Below are 23,153 nucleotides of genomic sequence, written 5' to 3'. Positions count from 1 at the left end.
ACCCGTGGCCAGGGTTGCCAGGTTTTCACAATAAAACCCTCCCAATTGATACTCAAAACTAGCCCAATCGTGTTCTGGAGGGTAAAATCCGTGTTTTGGCGGGGTTACTCTTGTAAAATTCTCATTCCAGGGACTAAATATCGTGTCATTTGGAGTCGCTTCAACCCGCAGACATGAAAAAACAACCCGTGGCCAGGGTTGCAAGGTTTTCACAACAAACCTGCACAATTGTTACTCAAAACTAGCCCAGTCGTGTTCTGGGGGGGTAAAATCCACATTTTGGCAGGGTTACCCTTGTATAATTCATCTTTCCAGGGATTAAATATCATGTTATTTGGAGTTGCTTCAACCTGCAGACATGAAAAACTACCCGTGGCCAGGGTTGCCAGGTTTTCACAACAAACCCTCACAATTGTTACTCAAAACTAGCCCAACCATGTTCTGGGGGTAAAATCCACATTTTGGCAGGGTTACCCTTGTAAAATTCATCTTTAAATATCATGTTATTTGGAGTCGCTTCAACCAGCGGACATGAAAAACAACCTGCGGCCAGGGTTGCCAGGTTTTCACAACAAACCCACACAATTGTTACTCAAAACTAGCCCAATCATGTTCTGGGGGTAAAATCCGTGTTTTTGGCAGAGTTCCCCTTGTAAAATTTTCATTCCAGGGGCTAAATATTATGTTATTTGGGTTTGCTTCAACTCACGGACATGAAAAACTACCCGTGGCCAGGGTTGCCAGGTTTTCACAACAAACCTGCACAATTGTTACTCAAAACTAGCCCAGTCGTGTTCTGGGGGGTAAAATCCACGTTTTTGGCAGAGTTCCCCTTGTAAAATTCTCATTCCAGGGGCTAAATATTACATTATTTGGGTTTGCTTCAACCCGCGTACATTAAAAACTACCCGTGACCAGGATTGCCAGGTTTTCACAATAAAACCCTCCCAATTGATACTCAAAACTAGCCCAGTTGTGTTCTGGGGGGTAAAATCCGTGTTTTGGCGGGGTTACCCTTGTATAATTCATCTTTCCAGGGATTAAATATCATGTTATTTGGAATCGCTTCAACCCGCAGACATGAAAAAACAGCCCGCTGCCAGGGTTGCCAGGTTTTCACAACAAACCTGCACAATTGTTACTCAAAACTAGCCCAATCGCATTCTGGGGGTAAAATCTGCGTTTTTGGCAGGGTTCCCCTTGTAAATTTCTCATTCCAGGAGCTAAATATCATGTAATTTGGGGTTGCTTCAACCAACCTGTGGCAACAGTGTTAAAGTAGCCCAATTGTGCAGCAAAACCATGGACTTGGCAACAGTGTCATTCTGGGAATATATGGGAATACATATGCCGACAGGCAGTTAGGACATCGTATTATTTCATTCACACCGAATGCAATGATTGGAAGAACATTTTATGGTCATACGCCTTCCACAGACGATATAAATACATTACACCACTTATTTATTGCTATCAGGATCTGAAGAGACTTCCAACCAGCATAACAAAAAATGTTTCTGGAACAAATCTCCAACCCTGCCTTAATAGATGAAGAGAAACTATAGTTTGCCAGACTGCATCTCCAGCAATTATATCAATTGAGCGTATTGAGCTAATAACACTTCTTTTATAGTTATTTCATCTATTATTTATTCTTAAAGAATAAATGTAAATAAGTGTCTGATTTTGAATTTCCAACCTATTTTGGGTTCATTTTAAGCCATTTTTAATCAATAGTTGAGTTAAATAAAACTACCCAGCACATTGGGCAAATATTTAATCCAACCGCTGGGTTAAAAGTCCATTTTCAAGCAAAATTGGGTTGTTTTAACCCAGCATTTTTTAGAGTGTACTCTTTTGTGGTACTTGTTGAAAAATTAATAGAGTTCTCTGAAATAATATCTTTGTGGAATTAATGGATTTAGCACGCTGAAGTTTTGACAAAATGTTCTTCCCTTCTCGAGATCCAAATAATCCCCCTGCCACAGTTCACTTGATTTACCTGGCCATAAACTATCTCTGTGTCGGACAAGGAATCTCTATAGCTTCTCTTCTCGCTATGAATAACCGTTTCTCCACACATTTGGCCCCAAGCATGTTTTTGACAAAGACACACACACTGTGGAGTTTCACCCGAATAACTTTTCCACATTTTTGTACCAGTTTGTTCAAGGTTTCTGAGTCACAAAGGAACAACAACAGGCTTTAAATGAACCAGCATCTTTTATTAGTGCCATATGATGAACCAAAGAATGTTCCATAATGAGATTCCCAGCCTTCCTTTAGAAATTTCCAGGGTTTTCTTACCAGGAGCTGGAGCGGGACCTCTCAAACACCTTTCCTAGCTCATTCCCACATCATCAGCCCTCACATTCATGATCATAACCACCGGGACTCCTTATAAACACATCATATTATACATAAAGGAGATCAGCTGTGGCGACGCCAGAACAGAGTCTCAAATCAGAATCTGAAGATTGGTTAGTTGAAGTAGCTTATGTTCCCAATAGCAAGTTCTGCATTTGGTGTGGTGCTATAAGCTTTGGGAAGAGCATTGTTTACTTCCACCCAAAGGCATTACCATTCCATTATTGATTAGAAATAGCCTATGTCTTCTCTTCAGTCAAGTTGAACAGAATGATATTAAATCCCTGTTTTCCTCAAGGGGATTTCCTCCAAAGGGTTGAACTGATGCATGAGGAACTATAAAATGAAAGAAGAAAAAAGCTTCATTTCTCTCCTCTCCACATTTCATCAGGAATTGATTTTGGAGTGCTAGAAGGTAATTTGGGATTTAGAAACGTGTTGGATTTGGACCCCACAAAAATATGATTTTACACTGAAACTCTCAATGAACAGCACAGTTTCATATTGACTCTGTGTGACGCTATGTACATATGTACAGGTACGCTTTCCACTGGCCTTTGCGTTTGACTAACCACATTCATTTCTACAAAAGTGCCTTGCAAATTCAGATTCTGTTGGTTTTACTGGCGGTTCCACAGAAACAGAGAAAACACGATGACTTCAGTGTTGGAGAAATGAGGCCAGTATGGCCGGTTTCTTCAGCTCTGGAGCTGAATATGTTCCAGTCTGTCCAAAATCATGGGCCCGACAGAATAGATGTCTCAAAAGTCTTTAGTCTGTTTATTCATCACAGCTGAGCAGGACGCTAAGAAACATACAAATCCAGACAGGCAGCGACGCCGCGGCAAACGCTCGAGCGGAGTTCTGGTGTGTGTCGAAGGACGCGGTGGAGTCGGACCAAAGTCTCACCTTTGCAGAGTCCTGAAGAACGAGAAAGAATGATCAGTTTATAATGGGAATTGCAATCTAGACAACGTTTGCATTTCCCTCCAGCTTCATGTAAGTTTTGGTCATATACACACCAGGGTCAGAAATTAACTTTTCCATTATATTTGCCCCAAGGAATTGATTTCCACTGACATGGCATTTATGTTTATTTGCACAGACTATTTAATTTTGCTCGAAGGTGGCATACATGAATTTACACAACAAATGCATAATGTAAATAGCCTACATATTTTATAAATGAAATTTTGCAATTACAGAAAAATAAAAACTAAACAGTGTTTCCAGAATATCAAAATAGTGCTGTAAAAACAAAAGTATTGTAAAAACAGATAAACTTAAGAAATATCTTGGGTTTTTTGTGGCACCATGATAAACCATGTTATTTTAGGACATTTAATGTAAATACCCTGGTATTGAAATATGGTAATCATGCATATGTACCAAAGCACTATGGTATCATCATGATGCCGTTACTGTACTATGGTACCACAGCAGTTTAGAGCTGCATGATTTTCGCAGGGGGGAGGGAGGGGATTTAGATTTTTCTGATAAAAGTTGCAGTTGTGATTTTTTTTTTAAATGATAAAAAATGTGATTTTAATCACTGGTTAAACCATTGGAGTCACATGGATTACTTTAATGATGTCTTTACTACCTTTCTGGACCTTGAAAGTGGTAGTTGTGTTGGATCTGAATGGAGGGAAAGAAACCTCTCGGATTTCATTAAAAATATCTTAATATGTGTTCCTACACTCTAAAAAATGCTGGATTAAAAACAACCCAAGTTGGGTTGAAAATGGACAAACCCAGCAATTGGGTTGTTTTAACCCAGCGGTAGGGTTAAATGTTTGCCCAACCTGCTGGGTAGTTTTATTTAACTCAACTATTGTTTAAAAATTACTGTATTTCTTTATTAAAATGAACCCAAAGTATGTTGGAAATGAACATTTATTAATGTTCAATGAATAATTATTAAACAATAAACATTTATTAAATTGCTTATTAATAAATTTATATTAATAAACTATTAAACTATTAAATGTATATTAATAAAATATTAAAGCTTATTAATAAACATTCACCTTTTGTCTATTATTGTTGCCTCTAATTGCATCTGGTTTTTAATTTCCCAACTATTTTGGGTTCATTTAAAGCTAGCCATATAGCAATTTTTAAACAATAGTTGGTTTAAATAAAACTACCCAGCAGGTTGGGCAAACATTTAACCCAACCACTGGGTTAAAACAACCCAATCGCTGGGTTTGTCCATTTTCAACCCAACTTGGGTTGTTTTTAACCCAGCATTTTTTAGAGTGTAAGAGGAACAATACAAGGGTGAGTAATTAATGACAGAATTTTCATTTTTGGGTGAACTATCCCTTTAAATCATAGCCGTTTGTTAATGGCACTAAGCCACCAACAGTTTAAAGATTCACTCAAGTTTATGCTCTTAACTTTTGATCCATAAGTCCTAGAAACAAAATTCCTCTGATTCCATGGCTCGTGCTGATTCGAATGCACCTTATTGACTTTATTTCCATCATGAAATTTTTTTCGCCATTTAGAATTTTCCAGCGTTTTCGAGCGTTTGTCCAATTTGCACGAAATTTGGTATGTTGCATCTACTCACACTCCAGGCAAAAAGTTATTAAAAGATTTTTGATCGACCAATATGTTCGCATATAGCGCGTCAACGAATTTGACATCAAGCACGCAAAAAATGGATTTAATGCTGTATCTTCACAATGATTTCGTGTATTGACACCAAACTTGGTATATGTCATTACAGTATTGCATGCACAGTATCGCCACCTACTGGTGCCGAGATAAGAAAAATGGCTACTTTTGCTTATAGCTTTTGAATTGGTCTCCTTAGATTCCTTGAGGCATGCCGATATCCAATTTTCTGTGGTCCGCCATTTTGGGCGTCATCTATTTTGAATTTTGTCATAAAATGCTGTGTTTTATATCGCAATTTTGGTTTTATTTCAATTAAATATTTTCAATTCAGCCGTGGTTTTACTGTAAGAGACTCTCCAGTTGCCATTTCGCTTAGAGCTCTAGAGAAATCAGCCCAATTTTGCAATCTCTCAGAATCACAGATGAAAAACCCTTTTTACTGAGTGAAGCCAGTTCCTTTGCAGCCACACTACAATCAAGGTAGTTATAAACCCATAACCAAACTGCTCCTCATCTCTAACCCTCACCTGTGTGGGTTTAGCTGGGCTCAGAACGTCCTGTTCAGTCTCCATGGTGACAAACACAGGAGTCGTCCGCCGTGGCCCTCTGTCCGTCACAGGGCTTAACCGCAGCAGTTGGGTGGGAGTGGGCGTGAAGTCCATTCCATTCCCAAACGTCAGGAGAGCGTTCCCTATTCATGCAACAGACAAGACGTCCACAGCTCTGAGTGAAACAGACATCATTTCCATTCGCAACTGCTTCTGTTATCAGACGCCTATTTGAATTCTGGGCCGAGAAGAGCTCGGCGCTTTCGGGCGCTCTGTATTCTGCTCAGGCCACACGGCTGCACCTGCCTCTCCACATCCTCTCATTAACTCACAGATGAGTGGCTTGACCAAACATCACTCTCATCCGCTCACATCGCTCACTCCGAGAGCTGCCATTTGGCTGTCTGAGGAGTTGCTTCATGTAAGAGATCTCTGTTTGAACAGGACTGAGCAGAATATTGCGGCTGTATTGATGAATCGCTATATATAATACATAAGGACCTTCGGAAACGGGACTGGAGAAGTGTGACTGAGAGGGGGCTGGATATCAATCAGAGATTCATTAATGCTTGCGGCTCCTGACATACATCAGAGCACGCTTTGCACTTTAGATAGCTCTTCATATTTTCAAGCGTCTCTGGCCTACTCAACATTAGATGCCAGACTGCAACGGATGATCTAATACCTGCATATTTGTGGGTCTTTCTTCTATATGAGCATTGTGCATGTTTAGTTTCAAATGTTTGGGGTCAGAAATGAATACTTTTATTCAGCAAGGACACATTCAATTGATCAAAAGTGTCAGTAAAAATCTTTAGAATTGCTGTCGTTTTTAACTTTGTGTTTATCAAAGAATCCTGAGGAAAATGGATCACGGTTTCCACAAAAATATTAAACAGCACAATTGTTTTCAACATTGAAAATAGTCATAAATGTTTTTTGAACAGCAAATCAGAATGAATTGCTGTTGAATGAAGGATCATGTGACACTGAAGAATGAAGTAATGATGCTGAAAATTCAGATTTGATCACAGGAATAAATTACATTTTACTATATATTCACATAGAAAACAGTTATTTTAAATTGTAATAATATGTAGGGGTCAAGCCCTGAAGCCCGTATTGAAAATCGTTAGTTTTCTTGTTATTCTTCTTCCGCTCTTGAGTCTATGGCAGCCCATAGAACCGTATGGTAAAAAATTATGAAATTTGGCACACGGACAGAGGACAGTCTGAAATGTTACCATAGCAAATTTTGAGCCTCTACCTCAAACCCTCTAGCGCCACCAACAGTTCAAAGATTCACTCATGTTTATGCTCATAACTTTTGACGCACAAGTCCTAGAAACTAAATTATTTTTTTCATCTGATTCCATGCTGATTCAAATTAATTTTTGGTATGTAGCATCTACTCACACTCCAGGCAAAAAGCTATTAAAAGATTTTTGATCGGCCAATCTGTTCTCCTATAGCGCGTCAATGAATTTGACGGTGAACATGCAAAAAATGGATTTGATGCTGTATCTTCGCAATGATTTGGTGTATTGACACCAAACTTGGTATATGTCATAACAATCATGATTTGGGGGTACATGCACAGTATTGTCAGAGTGCCACCTACTGGTGCAGAGATAGGAAAAATGGCTACTTTTGCTTATAACTTTTGAAGCTTGTGGAATGACCTGCCATGCTCTATCCGAGCAGGTTTCAAAAAACTGCTAAAGGCTTATCCTTTTCATCAACACTTGACCCAGTAATATTAGCACTTTCTTTTCTTTTTTCTATTTCTATTCTTTCTCTCCATCTATTTAAAAAAAAATCCTTGCTACAAGCACTTTGCTGGATAAACTGGGACTTGACACGGTACTTGCATACTGTTGCACTCATGTTGATTTGATTGCTTCTACTGTTATCATTTGTAAGTCGCTTTGGAGAATAGCATCTGCTAAATGACTGAATGTAAATGAATTGGTCTCCTTAGATTCCTTGAGGCATGCTGAATTGAAAGATATCCAAGTTTCTGTAGTCGGCCTTTTTGGGCGTCGACCATTTTGAATTTTGTCATAAAATGCTGTGTTATATGAACGCGTGAACGTATCGTTACGAAATTTGGTATGATTCATCGAGGCCATGTTCTGAGAGGACCTGTAAAATTTTAGGTCAGTGCCCCCTAGTAGTCATGAGATATAATGAAATTTATGAAAAATGCTTATATGAAAAATTCAACATATTGTCATTTAACTTACATCACTAGGTTTGTTGACTTATGCCTACGATACCAAATTTGCCATATTCTACCATGCTTAATGTCCGCCATACAGAATTTTATTCAAAACCTCCTACAAAATTTGTCTGATTTGTATGAAATTTGGTATGTAGAATCTACAGACACTCATGACAAAAAGTTATTAAAAGATTTTTGATAGACCCAACCATTGTTTTATACTGCGTCAACAAATTTGACTGCGAGCACGCCAAAATGGATATGCGGCTGTATCTTTGCAAATGTTTTGTGTATTGACATGAAACTTGGTACATGTCATCACAGGCATGACTTGAGGATGCATGCAGAGTTTCGTCATAGCGCCACCTATTGCTCAGAAGTTATAAACCATGAAATTATGTTATAAGCGCTTTAACTGATGTAATTTAAACAGCTTTATCATGATCACAGATGTCCACAAATATTTCTTTTTCTGCCCTTATTCGGCATGACCCTGTAATTGCTGCTTGCAGCTATATTTCACATTATTACTGTTTTTACTGTATTTTTGATCAAATAAATGCAGCCTTGGTGAGCAGAAGAGACTCATTAAAAACATGAGTTCAAATGTTTTAGTTTTCAAAAACATTAAAAATTCTTACTGTGTAATTAATTATTAATTATTAAAGTGTAATTAATATTTTAACAATGGATTTTCATATCTTAAGAATGAAAGGTGTTTGAAAAGTACAAAAAGAACCCTAAGATGAAAACATGTGACCTTCATATAAAGAAGAGAAGACAAAAGGCCATATATTCTGTCAACATAGATTTCAAGAACATTACATTGGTATTAAGGGTGGGGTAATAGCAAACCTTTTTTCCCCAAGAATTATTATAATTAATCTTTACAATTCTTATCATATTCCTATATGAATAAACCCTGTTACTGAATGAATTCCAACACAATCCATAGACAGACAATCTAAAAAAAAGTGACACTCTTCAAATGCTTTTCAAAAATGTCCTGGTTCTGCTTAAATGGAGAATCAGGACGCAAGCGATGAGAGACCGATGAGGGGGTTTCTGAAATGTTCTGTCGTTTGAGAGAGGCAGCCTGACTGTTTTCTGTGCACTGGGTCTGAACACTAGGTTGATGTGACATACAGTATAACGGAGAACGTATGACTAATGGTGCAATGAATAGCAAGAGGAGGCTTGATAGTGTTCTGTGCTGCTGTGAAGGACATCCAACTTTAATATAAACTTCTACTTTAAAGAATTAAAAAGTTTATGGACAGCTAAAAGTAATTAAAATGCATTTCCCCTCCTCGCCAACTTCCGTGGCCTTCATTTAAAAATATGCACGTGTTGTTTTAATGCATGCAGTGTTTAAAATTCATTTATGAATTTAAGGTTCAGAAACTTTTGACTATGATGGATCTGTTGCACCACAATAGGGTTTAAAACAGAGCATGTGATCCTGCCCTGACATTACAATGTTGACTAAAAATAACCATCTTCTGCCAGACTACACATGCAATGTCCTTACAGTATCAGGTTTTCGTGATATGACGGCTGACATAAATGATTTACAGGAGCAGCATTCACTCACTTAGACAGACGTTGTCTGTGAAATAGTTCAGGAACTCGGTGCACTGGTCTCTCAGATTCCCGCTGGCTGAACACGAGCACCAGGGAGACACGTTGGATGTGGAGTTGTCCACGTAGTTTGGTGTGATTGAGCTGCCTGCAATACCAAAAGGCCAGTGTGAGCGTGGTGACTTTTGTTGATTTCCATTAACATGGTCAGTACACAAAATAGCATATATATATATGTATGTACACACCATTTACATTAACATAATTATTTTTATACTGTACAAACAGTATTTTCCATCCCCTAACCCTACCCTTAATCACAGCCCTTAATTTACCCTTAATTTTTTTTCACATTTTCAAAAAAATAAATAAATCAATAATAATAATAATATTTGGTATGATTTCTTAGCGGTTTTGTTTTTGTTTGATGCATATATATCATCAGTGTATGTATGTATATATATATATCGCATATGAAAAAATCAATACATACAGTATATATATATATATATATATATATATATATATATATATATATATATATATATATATATATATATATATATATATATATATTTTTTTTTTTTTTTTTTTTTTTTTTTTTTTTAGGTATTGTATTATTATTATAGCATATGTAATATTTTTATACTATAAATAATTATATTGTTTATATATATATATATATATATATATATATATATATATATTTTATTTCATATATATGTTTGTGTGTGGAAACAAATCAATACAAACAGTTTATATGTAAAATAATATATATTATTTTATTTATATAAATTTGAATTATTATTATATTATTATATATATTGATTTTTTCATATATATATATATATATATATAACAATATGTTTTTTTTAATAGGTATTGTATTTAGAAATCAAATTTCCTGTCAGAAGTATGTTTGTCAAATAAAACATTTCTGTTTAAAAAAGAGATTTATTTCAAGCGGATTCTGTTTGCTCAATATATATCAAATGAGTGTGAAGCAGAACTAAACAAACAAAAAAGGTTTTATGTAACAAAAAGCCTCATAAAAAATATTGCTTTCAGTATGTTTTATTGGGAAGTGAAATCAATCTCTCCATGACTTTGAAAGTGCCTAGTTTTATAGTCTCTCATCACACAGACACACAGGTGTTTCTCTGATCTAGGGGAAAAACAAAGGTATAACTCTCTAAATGAATTACATCAGCCTTACTCCTGTTTTAATGGACATGAGAAAGCAACGGCCACAATTACCATACCGGTTTGCAGAACAAATATCTAAAGCACTTAAAACACTTACCTATCAGTCCAGTGTAAGCAATAAGACATGCTGCGTAGTTTCCCTGCTTGCAGCCGGTGGCAGACTGCTCTTCTGGCTGGCAGTCATACTGAAACTGGGCCAAACGAGACCTGAAGAACAAGCACAACTGTATTTGGACAGCAGTCAAGTAGACAGAAGCGTCCTAATAAGTGTGTCAGCCATACTGACATGCCCATGAAGACGATCACCAACATGGTCTCAACTGGTTTCACTTCACAAAATGTTTTTAGATTAAACTGGCATCCCAAAACAGTACCAAAATTGTTTCACGTACACAAATAAAAATATGGGCAACCAACCAGTCGATTTAAATCCCAACATCATGACAACGACTTTGATAAATAGTCATCATCATATTCATGCCATGCTGCTTCTCTTGACATCATTCACTAAGGCATCTGAGTCATCTCACAACCAAATATTATTTTCAAAGCAGAACTGTTTAGATCCTGTCTTTAATACCAATTAATCATCAACAGATGGTTTTCACTCTGTTATTTATAGTGATAGATGCAGAACCTGATTTCACCAAGTGCAACATGTTCCAGGATCAACATCTTTGTTGACCCTGGAACAACATTTCAAACAACCAATCAGATCTGTTTATGTCAAGTTTAGGCTTACAACCAAAGTTAGGAGCTTCTACATCAGTGTTATTCACCTATCATTTCCCTGATTTTAGGGATAACTTATGGATAGGGTTAGGTTTAGGGGTAGGGATATAGTTGGAAGTACATTTTCAGACAGGAATGTTTTTGCGGGATTAACAAAATATGCGTCTATCGCAGCAAAATCAGGATGTGCACTGATGAATACAATCTGAGGATCCAGAATAATACGTCTTAATATGCCAATAAAGTCTTGATGAAGGGCCTGAATCTGACTTCATCTACCCTGCAATGCTCAATATTTAATGCACAATCATGGGGTTTTATCTGGCACAGATCTACCAGCCTGACTTCAAAAACATTTCACAGGGTCTCATAGCTTTCATTTGTCTGTCCAATGCCCATTTATACAGACATGGTTTACGAGGAATGTGAAGAAAAGCTCTTTTCTTATCAGCAGTAATACGTGAGTACTCTCTTTTCTCTAGACAGCTATAGAAATCCAAGGCTTTCTTTACCCTGAGAAAAGAGTGCATGCAAGGTGAGATTTTTTTAATTCCGCCGCCTACACGGTACGTGGTTGTCCAAACCCACAGAGAGTAGAAGCTTTTGAAACTGACCTGCAAATATAGTCGGCCTTACAGATTCTCATCTGGGAGAGGCAGCTGGGTTTCTCTTCTCCCTCGTAGGAGCAGCTGGGCACGATGGTCTGACGCCGCCTCTCCGAACAGGCCATGTCGCTGCAAGGGCAGAACAGCAGTTCGTGGGTGTACTCCGGAGGCACCCGGTCGAAGAACCGCCGCAAGGCCTTGTTGCACCTCGATTGGTTACACAAACCCGACTTGGTGGATGGCTTGATGCACGTTGACACATACTCTGTGCGCAGTTTCTGACACACATCGTCGATGTTGCAAGCTTTGGCCGCATCCAGGCAGCGGTTCACTGTTGTCATACCGACCTCGGAATCTGTGGAGAATAAAAAGGTTTCTCAAATCCCATCTTTAGTACGTTATAAAATCTGGTCTGTTTGGTCAAAAAGTGTAGCCAATATCACAGACTGTCCTCCAAAAAAAAAAAAAACGACCCTATAGGTCATTTTTTCAAGCACCTTATTACGACCTATATTTACGTTTTACAGTCATGCGCCCTCTAGCTGGCATAAAAATAATGACATCTGTCATCATGAATGCATTACCAATCAAAATGCGTGTTCATTTAAATGCAATGTGTGCGCTTTTTACAACATTAATCCTATTTCCATTTAGCAAAACTTAGTTTTTATTAACGACTACACCCACCCCAACCCACCCCAAATCATAACCATAACCATAACTATAACGATAACTATATTTCCATTCACACCGATGAACGATAACGGTTGGTTTTTTATCAGCTCACGCACTGCGGTTTTAAAGTGTGAACAACATGTTTTTGCTGTTCTTGTTGCACTTACACATTTTTAACCAGCAGATGTCCTCAGCATGCTATGTTTCGAGTGAATAGCTAGTGTAATCGATCTAATCTAACAGTGAATTTAGCTGACTAAGTCAATATAGTGGAATAAAAACAATGCCTAGTTTTTTTCACAGCAACTTCAAAGGAAGCAAGACAATGTTGTCGAAACTAGTGCTGGATACCTGAGGTCATTTTACTGTTTGCTAGCCTGGCATAATGATCTCACCATTAATACAGGTGCTGGTCATATAATTAGAATATCGTGAAAAAGTTCATTTTTTTATTGTAAATTATTTTAAAAAATGAAACTTTAATTTATACTAGATTCCCTACATGTAAAGTAAAACATTTCAAAAGTTTTTTTTTTTTTTTTTAAATGTGTTGATTAGAGCGTACAGCTAATGAAAATCCAAAATCCAGTATCTCAAAATATTAGAATATTCACATTTGAGTTTCATTAAATGACCATCCCTACAGTATAAATTCCGGGTATCTCTTGTTCTTTGAAACCACACTAATGGGGAAGACTGCTGACTTGGCAATGGTCCAGGAGACAATCATTGACACCCTCCACAAAGAGAGTAAGTCACAGATGGTCATTACTGAATGTGGTGGCTGTTTACAGAGTGATGTATCAAAGCATATTAAATGCAAAGTTGACTGGAAGTAAGAAATTGGGTAGGCAAAGGTGCACAAGCAACAGGGATGACCACAAGCTTGAGAATACTGTCAAGTAAAACCGATTCAAACACTTTGGAGAGCTTCACAATGAGTCAAATGAAGCCGGAGTCAGCGCATCAAGAGCCACCACACTCAGACATCTTCAGGAAAAGGACCACCAAGCCACTTCTGAAACAGAAACAACGTCAGAAGCATCTTACCTGGGCTAAGGAGAAAAAGAACTGGACAGTGAACATTGGTCGAAAGTCCTCTTTTCAGATAAAAGTCAATTTTGCATTTCATGTTGAAATCATGGTCCCAGAGTCTGAAGGAAGACTGGAGAGGCACAGAATCCAAGCTGCTTGAAGTCTAGTGGGAAGTTTCTGAAGTCAGTAATGATTTGGGGGGGCCGTGATGTCTGCTGGTGTTGGTCCATTGTGTTTTATCAAGTGCAAAGTCAATGCAGCCATCTTCCAGGAGATTTTGGAGCACTTTATGCTTCCATCTGCTGACAAGCTTTATGGAGATGCTGATTTCCTTTTCCAGCAGGACTTTGGCACCTGTCCACAGTGCAAAAACCACTTCCAAGTGGTTTGCTGACCATGATATTACTGTGCTTTTTTGGCCAACCAACATGCCTGACCCCTGAATCTATGGGATATTTTCAAGAGAAAGATGAGAAACAGTCGATCCAACAATATACAGATGATCTGAAGGCTCAATAGTGCCTCAGCAGTGCCACAGGCTGATCACTTCCATGCCACACTTCACTGATGCTGTAATTTGTTCTAGGAGCAAATCATTTGCTGAAATATGTGCTGCCAAACAAGTATTGAGTGCACAAATTAACATACTTTAAAAAACTTGAACTTTTCTGTTTTGAAAATCAATTTTTTTGATTGATCTTAGGAAATATTCTAATATTTTGAGATACTGGATTTTGGACTTTCATGAGCTGTACGCTCTAATCATCAAAATTAAAAAAAAAAAAAAACTTTTGAAATGTTTTACTTTACATGTAGGGAATCTAGAATATATGAAAGTTTCATTTTTAAAAATAATTTACAATAAAAAAATGAACTTTTTGATGATATTCTAATTATATGACCAGCACCTGTACTTCTCACCATTTATTCTGAGGGTATGACCGATTGTTTTCCATATATCCAATTTCTTTAAAGTATCCTTGAAAAGACTTGACAAACAGTGGTGGCTTTTTCTGGACCTCAGCAATTAACTTCTCTGCAATGTCATTAAATGCACGAGCCCTTAAATTAGAATGGATTCTGATTGGCTGTCAGTGTTTTATCATTCAACAGCTGGAAAAAAGTTGTTCTGAAATATATTGTTTCTCTACATCTTTATTGTTGTAGCCGTAGTGTGGACTCTGCTATTCTTTTCTATTTAGAATGATTTTTAGAACTATATCTTTATCGTTCTTGGTGTGAACTGGCCTTAATGGTGCTTTCACACTTGATTCAAATGCTTGGTCTGATTTTGATTGCTCCCCCATCTCCTGTTCCACTAGATTGTGTTCACACAGTATACTTTGGTCCAAACCACGGTATGTTTCCAGGACCTAATGGTTAGAGAGTCAGACTTGTAAAGGTTGCAGGTTCGAGTCTTAGTACTGGTGGGAAACGTAGGTGGGGGCAGTGCTCTCTTCCACTCTCATTACCCACAACTGAGGTGCCCTTGAGCAAGACCCCGGCACCACAGCAAAAACGTCTGCCCACTTCTCCGGGTGTGTGTTCAATACTCGTTGTATGTGTGTCCACTTGGATAGGTGAAATGCAGAGCAAAAATTGGGACACCATACTCGGCCACACACCATGTCACTTTCACTTTCATCAAAGTGGCAGCTGTTTACCCCTGTTGCTGTAATGACAAAGCAGGAGAAGGTAAAAAGTTGCTTGCCGCACTTTTAAACTTTAGTTTTTGAATGCTTTGTTTTGTTCCAAAAGCATCTGCACAGAACAGCACTTGCGTCTAATATGGTGCGAATATACTACAAATGTTCTAAAGCACACAGGAGCCTATTTCTCCTGGAGACGAGCAGAAATAAGATTCTCTCTGCTTGCAGTGCGTCAGTCACGCTTGACAGGAACGTGAGTGAGAACACCCACAAACACACAGTTTTACCCAATCACATGTCATCAACAGCGGTTCACTTCTGCAATTTAGTATGATTGTGTTATATCAACAGCTACCTATACTAGAGTTCACATGAAGAAACACCTTTCTGAGGCAGACTCGGGAGTTTGGAAAACACTTTTCAACCCAGGTGTGCACCAAAAGTGCTAGTGTGAAAGCACTCAACGTCCAAATGCTCCCAAGACCATGATAAGACCAAGATCATGAAAATATGGTCTTGGAGATTAACCCTTAAATGCATACCTCGGGTCTTTAGTGACCCGGGACGTCATTCACTACCCTCCTCCTCGTTAATTTTTTTAAAGTTAGTCATCAACCTTCTTGGTATTCCTCAATCAATTCATTATAAAGAATATAACAAGAAAAAAATCATAAAATTATAAAAGAATGCCTATTTTTGTATTCATTTTTTGTAAAAATTGTATAGGGTCGCAAACTAACCGGGGTGTGTATGAGTGTACGTATATTTTTTCTGCACAACAATAATTGAATCTTAGATGACAGAATCAGTGCAATTCACCTTTATTCCACAAGGTGGCAATGTCTGATACACAATGCTGAAGTGACGACTCATTTAGACAGAAAACGAAATAATAAGAGAAACATGAAATGGCTCAGCGATTTACTGCAGAGCAAGTACTGAACGCAATCAAATATGACCGTAACTGTTACAGGATGGATCTGGTGAAGCTGTTAGCGATCAAAATATTGATTTTGAAGATGTTGAAAATTATATAGTTTTGAGAATACCTTTGAGATCACGAATGGGCTCATATTCATGACCTCAAACATAAAACTAGCCTATTATTTGCTGAATTTACTGGGAAATGAGCTCTGACAAGGACAGTGATGATGGCATAAAACATCTGCTCAAACCGAGCCCTTTCAAGCTCCAAAAGGTAACAAAATACGATTTATTTTATTCTTCTGTAATTGTTACTCTAATATCAGAGGAGTTTTATATTATCACGACAGGTAGAGATCCTTCCGTGTTAGATATAGATCCGGGTCGATAAAGACCCAAATATGTAAGAATGATTGGCGAAACAGTCATGCATTTAAGGGTTAATCCCATCTCATCTGGTCTCAAGTATTACAGCTCAGGTCAAAGGTTTGGCTACATAATAGGTTTGGCTACATAATAGGGGTGTAATGGTACAAGTATTCATCCCAAACCATCAAGGTCAGATGACAAATACAGTCAGTTAAAGGCGATCCACACTCCAATCCAGAAGGGGGCATGCACGGTAATGCAATGCTCTTTGCTAACTGCCACAACAAAAAAAAAGAGCAGAAGGAGAAGAGACGATCAATGCACCAACCCAAAACAAGAGTTACGATGGCACAGAAGAGCTTGCTAGTAGCCTATACGCTGAGTTTCGATTAATTTTTGAGACGTGCTCCACAAACTTCACAGAAAGGAAACCGGGACGGCAGAAAGCGGCATTCTGTATGTTTTCTTATTTTACAAAAGCACAATGTTTTGTTTTTATTTTGCGTGTACATAAGTTTCGAATGATGTCTTACTCTTATCTGTATGACCATAAATGACACAGTATTTTAAGTTGTTTCTGCTGTTATAATGAGACAAAATCACTTGGCATTGTGATGACTCGAGTCGTGGAAGTCTCACCACTACATCCAGTGAAACACAAAACAAATTTTTCTCCTTCTCGCTCATCTTTCCGTGATTTCTTGAAAAAATGTAATATTGAATTTTGTGCATCCAACATTGTCACCGCATGTTAATGAACTTTCATGCACGAAGAAAACTAATCTCTGCACAAGATTTATTTTTCATCATTCTATTTATTTTGTACTTTTTTAACACAAGAGACGCTTTTCAATTCTGTAGCTGATTGCCACCAAATGCCTTTTGTCTTTTAACAGCCCTACAAATAAAATATGACCTATGACTCTAACTGAGGTACGTACCGAACCGTGACTTCTGTGTACCATTACACTCCTACTACATAATATTCAGTATATCTACATATGTTGCCATAATATTGAATTAAGTGTCAGGACAAAGGCAAATATGACAAGAGGATGAAAAGAGGATGTGAACCTGCATTTCACGCTTATGTCCGTCGCGACATTTTGACTCATGAGGTGCATCGGACAGCACCGTAGAGTAGAGATGAGTGGCCGTTTTCAATTCACATGGTGTTGTGGGACTGACAATGGAGAGGAGCAAATGGTGAAAGCATCAAAAAAAAGTGAGAAACTTTGAATTTAAATGAGAGTTGAAAAATATGGGCCGACAGCCAATCTCTTTGAGGCTTTTTGCTGTTCAGCCGACAAACAACTAAATGGATTTGAGTCGGATACATCAAAACATCAGACTTCAGTGTTTTTTGCAGCACCTTTTGTTCTTCTTTTCAAGACCAATTTTGGGAGTCTTCTGTTGTTATTTGGTTTTATGGAGATTTAAAAGTTCTTGGTGTTGCTTTAGGTTCATTAGATCAGTGGTTTTTGGGGTCTTTTTTTTATATATATATATATATATATTTCTACTTCTATTTTACTTTCTATTCTTTTTTCAGTTTTAGTTTTAGTAACACGGCCTAGGCTGTAAAACTACAACAGCACTTATTTTTTAGTTTACTTAACAGCATTTTTGGCATTTTAACATTTTTAAAGCAATATTTTGAGAATAAAACTGTAACAAATTCATTCAGTCACCTTTGCACATGTTGTAAAAAAGGAAATGCAAGGGTAATGTAGAAGTTCAGACAACTCAGACTACTCTGATGCACAACTCATTACAACCAAAGGAAATGCCTCTTGATGTGAAAGGAGATGGAACAAATTAAAAGCAATGCTGTGGAAACATCTTTCCAAGAAATAATTTTAGCATTCTGATCAACATCATCAAACAGAATGGTCTGCATCATGCCAAAGCACAGTAAACAACTTCAGCTAAGGTCAGTAAAACCTGAGGAAATGAAAATAAACAGCTCACTCAGGCTCTCGAAACCATCGCAATTAATAATCACAGAAGAGTTAAGAATGCCTGTCTACATCATTCACATAGCAGCTTTGTTGATTCTTACAGAGATGATGAAAAATCCAGTCCAGACACAAAGCTTCAACAAACAAACTCAATGACTAATTTCCATAGGACAGCTGAACAAAAACAAGGGTATAACTAAAGGAGATGACAGTGAAAACAAGTTTCAGAGCAACGCTAATATGCAACGACTGAGACTCTCCCACGCCGGAGACACATTTGCGCTGCTAATACACATGCTATTAAGATGTTCTGGACACCGTGACATTTGAAGTGAAGATTATTGTACTAAGGTCTCTGTGTGTTAGTGTGTGTGCCTTTTGTTAAATAAGTCTATTTCTAAGCCCTGAGCTCCATTGTAGTCAGTCACAAAAAGACACATTGAAATGAAATGTTTGATATATTCAAGCCTTGGCTACGACTACATGGACTGCGATAAGTTTTTCTTACTTCACATGTATGTCAATTTGTTACAAATGCTGTTTCATTTACTTTTTTTTTCACAAACGCTTATTCTTTTTTTCATTAAAGAGCATTTTCATATTCCGCCACTGAATACAAAAAGGTAATTGCAACTTTTGATCTCACAATTCTTACTTTTTTTTCCCTAGAATTGCGTGATATAAACGTGCAATTGCGAGTTATAGTCAGTTTATATCTCAAAATTGCGAGAAAAAAGTCAAAATTGTGAGTTCACATTTCGCAATTCTTACTTTATAACTCACAATTGTGAGTTTTTATCACACAATTCTGAGAAAAAAAGTCAAAATTGTGATATAAACTCGCAATTGCAAGAAAGTCAGAACTGTGTTTATTTTTTTGCAATTCTGACTTTATAACTCGCAATTGTGAGTTTTTATCACGCAATTCTGAGAAAAAAGTCATAATTGTGATATAAACTCGCAATTGCGAGAAAGTCAGAATTATGAGTTTATTTTTCACAATTCTGACTTTATTACTCACAATTGCGACTTTATATCACGCAATTCTGATTTTATAACACAATTGCAACTTTATATCTCACAATTCTAAAAAAAAGTCATAATTGTGATATAAACTCACAATTGCAAGAAAGTCCGAATTATGAGTTTATTTTTCGCAATTCTGACTTTATAACTCACAATTGCGACTTTATATCGCGCAATTCTGAAAAAAAAGTCATAATTGTGATATAAACTCACAATTGCAAGAAAGTCAGAATTGTGTTTATTTTTCGCAATTCTGACTTTATAACACGCAATTGTGAGTTTTTATCACGCAATTCTGAGAAAAAAAGACAAAATTACGAGATAAACTCTTAATTGTGAAAAAAAGTCAGAATTGTACCTTTTATATTTTGCAATTCTCACTTTATAACTCGTAATTGCGACTTTATATCACGCAATTCTGAGAAAAAAAGTCATAATTGTGATATACTCGCAATTGTGAGAAAGTCGGAATTATGAGTTTATTTTTCGAAATTCTGACTTTATAACTCACAATTGCGACTTTATATCATGCAATTCTGAAAAAAAGTCATAATTGTGATATAAACTCGCAATTGCGAGAAAGTCGGAATTATGAGTTTATTTTTCACAATTCTGATTTTATAACTCAAAATTGCGACTTTATATCTCACAATTCTAAAAAAAGTCAAAATTGTGATATAAACTCTCAATTGTGAGAAAAACGTCAGAATTGTGTTTATATTTCACAATTCTGACTTTATAACTCGCAATTGCAACTTTATATCACGCAATTCTGACTTTATAACTCGCAATTGCAACTTTATATCACGCAATTCTGATTTTATAACTACAATTGCAACTTTATATCTCACAATTCTAAAAAAAGTCATAATTGTGATATAAACTCACAATTGCAAGAAAGTCAGAATTGTGTTTATTTTTCGCAATTCTGACTTTATAACTCGCAATTGTGAGTTTTTATCACTCAATTCTGAGAAAAAAGTCAAAATTACGAGATAAACACAATTGTGAGAAAAACGTCAGAATTCTGTTTATATTTCACAATTCTGACTTTATAACACGAAATTGCAACTTTATATCACGCAATTCTGACTTTGTATCACGCAATTGTGAGTTTATATCATGCAATTGTGAGAAAAAAGTCAGAATTCTGTTTATATTTTGCAATTCTGACTTTATAGCATGAAATTGCGACTTTATATCAAAAAGCCGCAATTATCTTTTTTTTATTTTTTATTCAGTGGCAGAAACAAGCCTCCATTTATTTGAGTGCATCTGTGTTCTATACATTTATCATTACTAAAGCATTATTTTTTTAAAGCCAGGTTGTACAGTAGGTTGCCATATTGTATTAAACAGATCTTACCTGCGGTGATGGAGGCCAGACGGACAAAGTCATAACCTTTCTGCACTGCTTCATATGGATAGTTCTCTACCAGGTTAAGCCCTGCAAGAACAAACATCTTGTTTCAGATATGAGATAGTATATATGAAATGTTTTACACAGAACAATATATTTTATGGGACAATGTGGAGTCCAGCAATACTGTTAGATTAGGTGTTTTCCATCATTTTTTACAATGTCCTAAACAGGTGTGACATGACGGCAGATGTTGTTAGAACTAACACAATTCACCACTACACCAATCAAAAGACAAAACTAAAACTTTCTCCAACAAATATGTAAACTTGAAATACTTTATTATATCACAGTAGATGTTTTGTCACTGCCTGATTTTTCAAGGGCTCTTAAAAGTGTGAAATAGGCTTATATTTTTACCAGTGAGATTTAACTGTGGGCTAGATGTGGCAAGAAATGCATCAAGAAACCAAGCAACCAAAAAAATGTCCTGTTGCGGTTGGTTAGGACATCAACTTTGAATAAATTTAAAACAGATTTTATCGCTTGATGCTTTATTGTGCTGCGCCTGGCTAGGACATTGTGTTTCATGTACATTTTCCATCCTGCCGTTGACAGCTTTAAGAATTCAACATGTAAATGACGGGATTTTTGACTGGATAACAGCTGCATGCTGTGTAGTTCACACTTCATCAGGGCAGGTCACGTTACTCGATGCTGAATATGTGTTGATATGCAGTCATATGTTATTTTGTTCATGCTTGTGATGTCTTTACCGAGTTATACAAAAGTTTGGACACCTTTAATGTCTTTGAAAGAAGTCTCTTATTCTCATCAAGCCTGCATTTATTCGATCAAAATGCAGAAAAACAGTAATATTGTGTATTTTTACTAAAATAATGGTTTTCTATTTTAATACACTTTAAAATATAATCCATTTCTGATCACCATTACTCCAATCAGTGTCATATGATCCTTCAGAAATCATTCTAATATTCTGATTTATTATCCATGTTTTTGTAAACAAGTAAACAAAGTAAACTTTGCCATGTATATATATATACACATAGATACAAACTGAAACTGAATTAGTGATTTTCTCAAGGGTGGCCTCAAGACAATTAGATATTGTTGTGTTACTCGCCATGCATTCCAGATTGGTGTAGACTCCAGTATATGCTGAGACAGTTTTTCTCTCTCTTCATGCCTCGTCTGCACTGGCAGCCGTGCAGAGGGCTGGACAACAGGGCAGAGACGGCGTTTGCACACTGACTGCGGGCACCGGGGCCGAGTTTCATGCTGCCGTTACCGGCAACGCACTGGCGAAGCGTCCGAAGGCGCGGGCTGCAAGTCTCGTCGCTGGAACAGGTGTCTCCTGCTATAAGACAGTCTCTCCCCGCAGAAAGCAGTCCCTGCAAAGCTAAAGGGCATGAGAAATTTACCATTAGTGTTTTGCCAGATCTGGATGTACTGATATCATTAGGAGACCAAACAACCAACATTGCAATATCCATCTTCTCAAGTTTAAGTGGCTGGTACTGTAAGTGGTTATGCAGCATCAGAAACAGTGGCCACCAGACAAAAACATCTCCACACAATACCCATCAGGTTTCAAACACCTGCACTTCATTAGATATAGTCACTTCCCATCTGCTGTTCAGATGTAATTATTCATTTTTATTAACTGCAGCCTGCTGATCCAAGTCTTGTCTGTTACCACTCTGTGTGTTTATGCTTTTGTTTACTACTACCGTAAACCCTCCTGAATTCTGTGTATTGACACACTCTAAAACATCTTGGGTTATTTTTTCTACCCAAGTCCTTGGTTGAGCTCATTTTTTGGGTTATTTTTCAAGTGTTTGGGTAGTTTTTGTGTTACCCAGATCCTGGGTCAGATATAATAACCCAGGGGTTGAGTTATTTATCTCAGGATTTTTGTGCTTCAGGAGAGAGCAGTTTTCGGTAAAATACAGGTTTGTGCATGTTTTATTTTATATAAAAATTCATTATTGTTCTGTATATCATTTAATTTTATGCAAAGCGACATACGGGGTGCGATGTGAGTCACCTAAACGAGTGTCGAGTCTGTCTTTTCATATGATGGAAACGCCTGATTGCTTGCATAAAATTTTATGATTTTATTCAAAAAGATACAGATTATAATATACAGGTTATGGAGTCAGTCACAGCATTTTTCGGCTAGGAGTGAAACGCAGGCGGCGGGCTGAAGTTATCAGTTCCCCCTCCGAACGCGAGTCACGAG

General features: G+C 37.1%; 1 protein-coding gene across 1 annotated transcript in view; it reads right to left on the bottom strand.

The window, feature by feature from the left end:
* Positions 1–2,204: 2,204 nt before the first annotated feature.
* gfra4b (GDNF family receptor alpha 4b) overlaps positions 2,205–23,153 on the bottom strand; it is an 82,145-nt gene continuing 61,196 nt past the window's right edge. The window contains exons 2-8 of the mRNA XM_048176188.1: positions 22,035–22,310; positions 20,897–20,977; positions 11,901–12,246; positions 10,652–10,761; positions 9,362–9,496; positions 5,523–5,686; positions 2,205–3,288 (exon numbers count right to left, since the gene is read on the bottom strand). Of these exons, the coding sequence (XP_048032145.1) occupies positions 3,148–3,288; positions 5,523–5,686; positions 9,362–9,496; positions 10,652–10,761; positions 11,901–12,246; positions 20,897–20,977; positions 22,035–22,310 (1,253 nt within the window). The 3' untranslated portion in view covers positions 2,205–3,147. The remainder of the gene's footprint in view (positions 3,289–5,522; positions 5,687–9,361; positions 9,497–10,651; positions 10,762–11,900; positions 12,247–20,896; positions 20,978–22,034; positions 22,311–23,153) is intronic.

Source organism: Megalobrama amblycephala, linkage group LG23, assembly GCF_018812025.1.
Source record: "Megalobrama amblycephala isolate DHTTF-2021 linkage group LG23, ASM1881202v1, whole genome shotgun sequence".
Lineage (NCBI taxonomy): Eukaryota > Metazoa > Chordata > Actinopteri > Cypriniformes > Xenocyprididae > Megalobrama > Megalobrama amblycephala.
The sequence above is the reverse complement of the archived record's forward strand: the minus strand, read 5'-3'. Positions and strand labels throughout refer to the sequence as shown.